Source organism: Cnephaeus nilssonii (assembly GCF_951640355.1).
Source record: "Cnephaeus nilssonii genome assembly, chromosome: 16".
In the NCBI taxonomy this organism is placed as follows: Eukaryota; Metazoa; Chordata; class Mammalia; order Chiroptera; family Vespertilionidae; genus Cnephaeus; species Cnephaeus nilssonii.
Genome location: NC_137087.1, coordinates 60,192,594 through 60,199,695, shown reverse-complemented (window position 1 = coordinate 60,199,695; position 7,102 = coordinate 60,192,594). Strand labels below are relative to the sequence as shown.

The following is a 7,102-nucleotide window of genomic DNA, read 5'->3' as shown; positions in this document are numbered from 1 at the left end:
AGACACACCCAACAGAGCACAAACGGGGTGTCCCGCTCCCTGACGCCGGGCAATGAGCTGAGCAGAGGGGCCGTCGATGGCCTGGCTCTCAGGGTCGGGACGAGGCCCTGCACCTCGATGTCTCAGCCCTAAGGGGCACGCGGGGGCTCCCGGACAGTCACACGCTGTCCTTCTTCTTCCTTTCACTTTTCTGATGTGCCGAGATAGCTTACTATTACGGTTTATTTCCCAGTCTCAAGTCATGGAGGCTATTAACATAACTTCTCCAGAGGCGGCTTCCCACTGTCTTTTGCTAAATCCTTTTTCTCATCACGGAATGGTTTTCCCGTCATGTTCAGGTGGATTCACCTGCGAGTTCCCATCCCACCTGCGGTTCTCATCACGCTGTTACTGCCCCTCTCACCCTTCCCGCGAGTGGGGCAATGAGCTGTCAGCACAGCCGACTTCCCCGGAGGCCTCTCCCGGCTCTCAGGAGCTGTCTTCTCCCTGTCTTCACGCCTGGCCCTCTGTCGGACTGGGTTCAAGCCCGTCTCTGTTGCCTTTCAGCTGTGAACCCTACAGAGAGCCTTTGGGGCCTCAGTGTCCCCATCTGTGAAATGGGCAACCACAGCGCCTAAGGCACAGGTCACCCTAATGCTTCAGGGGCACGTTCTCCCTGAAGGAGCTGTTCCTAAGCTGTGAGGGCTCCCCGGCTCCTCCTGCTCCCCTCTTAGCTTCCTTCCCAGACGCTGCCTCCTGGAAGCCAACCCACCGTGGGGCTCCCCTCGTCCGTCTCCCTTCTTTTGGGAAATGCCTGATATCTGGAGCCCCCACCCCCCTTAAGCTCCGCTACCGTCATGCCATTAAATCTTCACGGCACCTGAGAAGCCAGGTGTTTTTAACAACAAAGAAACTCAGAGCTGCCAGGTAACCTGCCCAGAGTCAGACAGCAGCCAAGGTCTTGGTCTTGGTCACATGTCTGGCTGATCCTATGAATGGCTCCCCTGCCCCGTCTGAGGCCCCTGAGGCCCAGGGGAGTGGGGGGCTGGGGACCCAGCCTCCAGGGCAAGCCAGGACCACCTCAGGCCTTGCAGCCCAGATCCAGGGCAGACTATTTCCGGAGGCGCCACCCCTGCAGGTGGCCTGGCCCCGGCCCTCAGCCCCCAGCCCACTTCTGCGTGTGCTCAGCGTGGGAAGGACTGCGCGGTCTGCACTCAATCCACGGTCACATCTGCCCACCGGGCACACGCAGCATCCTCTGCTGAACAACATATTTGCTCCAAGGAGCGGGTTGACGTTGAACACCAGGTCTGCCCTGATCATCCTCCTGGAGAACGCTGAGCAGCGCACCTGGGACGAGAGACGGAGCCTGAGCTACAGGGGAGGGCGGTCCGGCTCCTGGTTCTCAGGCCGGTTTTTCCTTCCTTTTCCCCACTCTGACCTTATTTTATAATAGATTTCAAACATGCATATATGCATATAAAGTAGAGAGCTACATAAAGCACTCAGACCCCTCACCCAAACTGGACAACTTTACTCCCTCTGTATTTTTTTCTATTGTATTTTAAAGTAACGCCGTGGACAGTTCATGCTAACCACTTCAGCGTGCACCTCTGAAATACAGAGACGTTTTATCCAGACATAACCACAGTGATACTGTTATTGCACCTAACAAAGTAAATACTAAATTTAAAAGAGATTTTAACGCCCCTCTTGTCCTTAATCTTCTGGAGTGGTTTGTTAAGAGGGGTACGTATCCAGCCCCGGCCCAGGCTTTGTACTTCAATGTTATATTTCTGAGGCCTTCTAAAAATCTAAATCCCTTCTCATCGACCCTCTCTTTGTCAGTAGCACTGCCTTGCGGACTGTGGGCGTCCCACCGAAGGGCCCAACTCCAGCTTCATGGGCCCCATTTCGTGTGGTGCCTCCGTCCCCTCCGCTTCCTGTCAGCCGAGAGCTGGGTGGGAAGTCCTGATTATACGTTTTCGTGCTGCGTGGCCACACGCCTGTCACCCACTACGATGCCAAGATCTGCCACTGGGTCAAAGGGCAGCAACGAGACACCTCACAGCGAGACCACGTTCCTTCCCTTTCAGGCGACAAGCAATCTGGTCACATCCCTTTTTATTTTACTTTTTTAAATATATACTTTCATTGGTTTCAGAGAGGAAGGGAGAGACAGAAACATCAATGATGAGAGAGAATCATGGATGGGCTGCCTCCTGCACGAACCACACTGGGGATGGAGCCCACAACCCGGGCATGTGCCCTTGACCGGAATCGAACCCAGGACCCCTCAGTCCACAGGCCGATACTCAATCCACTGAGCCACACCAGCTAGGGCACATCCCTTTTTAAAGTGTGTAAAATTCTGCCCGGCCGGCGTGCCTCAGTGGTTGAGCGTCCACCTATGAACCAGGAGGTCATGGTTCGCTTCTAGGTCAGGGCCCATGCCCAGGTTGTGGGGCTCAATCCCCAGTAGGGGGCGTGCAGGAGGCAGCCCATCCATGATTCTCTCTCATCATTGACATTTCTATCTCTCCCTCTCCCTTCCTCTCTGAAATAATTAAAAAAAAAACAAAAAAACTTGTTACATTGAAAAAAACAAAGTATGTAAAATTCCCATTCTCATCTGTGCCCCCTCCTCCAGACGAAATACGCCCCGTCCCCAACACTCACTGCCTCCTCCACCAGGCGAACATTTGCTGAATTTAACTCCTGAGTGTGCATGGTGAATATGAACATCTTTTTCAAATGAAAAATGTTCAAACATTTGAACTGTAATGTGGATGATGCTTTTTTCATGACCCCATGTCATGGGAGGGGGGTCGCTAGTTTCAACTCCCGCCGAGGCTGAGGGCTGGGCCATCCATTGCTCTTGGGCAGGTCCCACCTGCAAGCCTGGCCCAGACCCAAGTCCTGCACGGCGCCCGGGGGCATGGCTGAGACCCGTGGCCCCCCACGTCCACTCAGGACTTAAAAATGCCCCTGGCTGACCCCTCGGGCTCCTGGAATCAGAAATGGAGCCGGTTGCGACCTCTTGCAACCACGGGGCAAGGATCCAGGGCCACGGACTCGGCTTAGATCCGCAGGAGGAGACCACGGCAGAGACAGACGAACCGTCTGAGAGCTGTGGGCACCTGGCCACAGGCACACCTTCTCAGCCAGGACTGGGCCGCACCCCATGACCACGGGCCCGAAGCCGCATTGTCTCCTCTGGAGATGTGCCCTCTGACAGCCTCACGCAGCGCACACAGCCCGCGACGCATTTACTTGTATGTTCAGTGGGCCAGCTTCATAGGAAGGAAAGTGGGAACCGTTCGGGGAAATGTGAACTTGAGCTTCTCACGGAACCTGGGCGGAGGGTCAGGTGCGCAGCTGGAGTCTTACCTGCGGGCCTCAGGAGCGACCCCTCGTTTACACGTCGGAATACCAGGCCCCGGAGGCCTGGAAGCAGAAGAGAGGCCCGGAGCCATTCTTTGGTGGCGAGGCCAGGCCTCCGGGCAGGGCGGGCGGGACTCTCCAGGCCTGGCCTTCCACGTCCCCACGGTCCCCACGGTCCCCACGGCAGGGCTGTAACTGCAGAACCAGCCTGGAAGGGTCCCGCCCTCTCTAAGGAGATACTGAGCTGCTCTTCAGAGACAACAGGCCGAAACCACAGGCCTGCTGGGAGCATAAAGCATGCACAGAGGCCGAACTTTGACCTCCAGTGCCCCGGAACCAAAGTGTGCCCTCCCTTGCCCCCCCCCCTTGCCTCCCGGAACCAAAGGGTCGGGACAGAAGCGGAACTTGCACCCCGGAATCTTTCAGAAGGGAGCGCCCCTGGTCCGGGATACCTGGCCAAGTTTCTAGTTCCTGCAATTAAATCTTGCCCGCTAGCGCTTCTCAGACCTGTTCCCCGGAACCCCTTAAACCTGCTCGAACCCTGGATCCCAGAGGCAGATTTGAGCGGTGCCTCCTGGTAGCCAACTTGGCATTAATTAGATCGCTCTTTCTTTTCTCAAAAACGACGTCACACGACCGGCTTCTACGCCCGCCTGTGGGTAACATAGCCCCGCACGCAGAATTGAACTTGGGCTTGAAAGAGGAGGTGAGTACAGTTGAGATTTGTTTTCCAGGCTTTCGTGGCGGAATCTGAATTCCGAGCGGGACCGAGAAGGCCCTGCCAGTGCCGGCTGGTTCGGTGCCCCCTTCCCGTTGCTCCCCACGCTTTCGCTGTGCGGGCCTTTCAGTTCCTGGAAGGCGTGTGTTCCTCCCACCCCAGGGCCTTTGCACGTGCTGGTCCCTCAGCTAGTTTCTGCTTATCCTTAAAGCCCGGCTCGCATGGCTTTCTCGGGGGAGCCGCCCTGACCTGGGGTAGTCATTGTCTCAGAGCACCCTCCTCCTCCTGTAGGGCGCCCTCACAGCTGCTTGGCCCTCAAGGGGTCAGAGTCACCAGGCCCGAGCCTCTGCGGTTTCCAGTTTCCACAGAAGGCTCTGAGTGCGTGTGACTGGAGCCCAGGCTCCTTCCCTCTGTGGGATGTAACTTCCTTATCAGAAAGGCAGGCCTGTAACAGGCTAGGAGTCTGTGGTTGACTCACCACCACGCTCAGGTCATACGTTACCCAGGACACGGGCATCTTCTGCAGAATGGTGGCCCACTTGCCTTTCCCAGACGCCTCCCCAGGACTGCCCCGACTCCACCCTCTTTACCTCCTGTCCTCCAATCCTTCCCTGGCCTCCTCCTCCATTGTCACTGGTTCTTGGGGGCACGAGACAGTCAGTTAACATTCCACGGCACCAGATTTTCTCCGTTTAATGGGCTGCCTTCACTCGGAGGCCATCTTCTCTAACCCTTCTGTTCCTTTTTGAAATCATGGTAAAAAGAAATAGGTGTGTGTGTGAGTGCGTTCTAAGTTTTTCCTAGAGGAAATCTGACTTTTACTGGTGTGAGAACCACACAAGTCTGAGAACTGACCTACAGCGTGGAGACCGGGTTCCGAGCCTGCCCGCCCTGGGCCTGGCCCAAGCCCCCTGCCCAGCCAGCACCTCCTCCTCCTCCTTCACCTGCCTCAGAGGTTCTACAAACCCAAAGAGGCTGAGACCTCAGGCCCGCCTGCCTCCCTCCTGGCCTCTGTGGGGAACTGTTCACACTCCAGGAGGGGGTCCCCTCCCTGCAAGGCGCTCTCACCAGCGTGGAGCCCATCGCCCAGGTGTCCTGCCCAACCACCAGGAGCAACCTGTTTACCTGTTGCTACCTGAGTCCTGGCCTCCCACCCCTGGCCTGGCTGGTTTGGTGCTCCTGGCACACCCAGGCATGGGTAGGTGCTCAGTGAGTGTCTGTCAAATGAATGAATGAACCACGTGTTCGGGAAGGCTCCTCCCAGGGGACCTCCCAGGTGTGCTCTGCTCCTGGACTCTCCCTGGAGGCGGGACCTGAACTAGTGGCATTCCATCACGGGGCTCCCCTCCAACCCTGGGCCCAGCAAACCACCTACAGGCTTCCGAAGCCGCCTAGAACCCCGCACCGACCCCCCGCCCCCACCCTCATGCGGCCTCCCCGTGGGCTTGGCCTCATTCACTGCAGGACATCCAGTCCCCAAAGGATTCCCTGAATCAAGGAACCCACACCAATACGAAAAGGGCGACGCCCCTGCGGGGGCTGGGTGCTCCTTTGGGGGTGTCCGTGGGCCCTGAATGAGGAGGACAGGGCGGGGGGCGCGCGGGGACATAGGGTGCCCAGGGCGGGCGGGCGGCGGTGGCCGAGGGCGCGGGTCGGGGGCGCGGGCGGCCTGGCCCGGGGAGGGCGGCGCGCAGCCCGGGGCCGTCCCGCCTCCCGCCGGCGCTCCCGGCCTTTCCCATCCGGCCCGCGACGCTCCGCCCGCCCCGTCCCCCATGACGCCGCCTCCGCCACAAACTTTTTCCTCCCCATCCCGCCGCCCGACGGGAATGGAAGATGGCCGCCTAGGCGCCGAGTTTCCTGCCCGAGCAGCGGCGGCGGCGGGGGCGCCATGACGCGCTGGGTGCCCACCAAGCGCGAGGAGAAGTACGGCGTCGGTGAGCAGCCGGCCGGCGGGGCGCGGGGCGGGCGGGCGGGCGCGGGGGCCCGTGGCCGCGGCCGGAAAGGGCGCCCGGAGGGAGCGTGTGCGCCCCCCTGCCCGGCCCGCGCGCGCCCCGGGTCGCCGGGCTCTTGCGCACTCGGACCCTGGGCGGCGCCGTCCCCGCGAGAGCGTGGGCGGGCCGGGCCGAGGACACGCGGGGCGGCGGGGGGTGTTGTGTCACTTCCCGGGGGTCCCCTCCGACCGCCGGTGCTCGGGCAGGCGCCCCCCGTGACCGAGCCTTCCAGCCGCGGGGTCGCCCCCAAGTCGGGGTCCCGCTCCGCCCGCTGGGCGCTGGGCCCGGCCGGAGCCCGCGTCCTTGCTCGCCGCGCCTCCGTGCGTCGGGGTGAAGTTGTGTGCAGGGTCCGGGGCGCCGGGGAGCCCTCGCAAGTTGCCGTGATCCGCGCGGAGACGGCGCTCTCCCCCCGCGGGAAGTGCGCGCCCCCGGGCGGCCCAGCCCAGCCCGGGACCCTGCAGAACCGGGCCGAGCGCGCCGTGTCAGCCCGTGTCCGCGGGGCCGGGCCGGGAGGGCGGGACTGCTCCGGCGGCGCCACTGCTCTTTGTCACTTCCTGGGCAGGGGAGGGGGAGTTGGCTGCAAGTTTATGCCTCGGACCCCAGCGCGCATTCCAGAGAGCCGGCTTTCCTTGGTGGCCAAACAAACGCGCGCCCCCTGTGCGCTGGGCTGTCCTTCCCGGGGGACTGGGGGGCTGGGGGGCGGGGGCTGGGTTCCTGCCATCTCTGACGTGCCCTCCGGCCTCCAGCCTGGGGTGGCTGCTCCTGGTCTCAGTATCTTTCCTGCAGGGTTTGGGTCTCACTCTCCTCCTTCCTGTGTGGCAGCCCCACGAACTCTGACCTATGGCCTCTGCCCTTGGCCTGGCCTGGCCTCCCCTCGGGCTAGGCGGTGTCCTCCTCAGGCTCCCTGGCCTCCACCTCTGAACCTTTACAGCCCAGCCCGGACCCCAGGAGTGTCTGGCCCAGGCCCACTGCTGGTCCCTTCCTCTGACCCTCTGACCCCCTGACCTTAGGAAGCCTCCAGGGCTCTCCT

At 60.9% G+C, this 7,102-nt stretch overlaps 1 protein-coding gene across 2 annotated transcripts in view; it reads left to right on the top strand.

Annotated features, from left to right (window-relative positions):
- Positions 1–5,812: 5,812 nt before the first annotated feature.
- The window catches only part of DOCK1 (dedicator of cytokinesis 1), a 305,409-nt gene continuing 304,119 nt past the window's right edge, over positions 5,813–7,102 (top strand). Inside the window, exon 1 of one of the 2 annotated variants that reach the window (XM_079793187.1) lies at positions 5,813–6,015. In XM_079793187.1, the coding sequence (XP_079649313.1) occupies positions 5,970–6,015 (46 nt within the window). In that variant the 5' untranslated portion in view covers positions 5,813–5,969. The remainder of the gene's footprint in view (positions 6,016–7,102) is intronic. The other variant, XM_079793188.1, reaches the window with a different exon arrangement.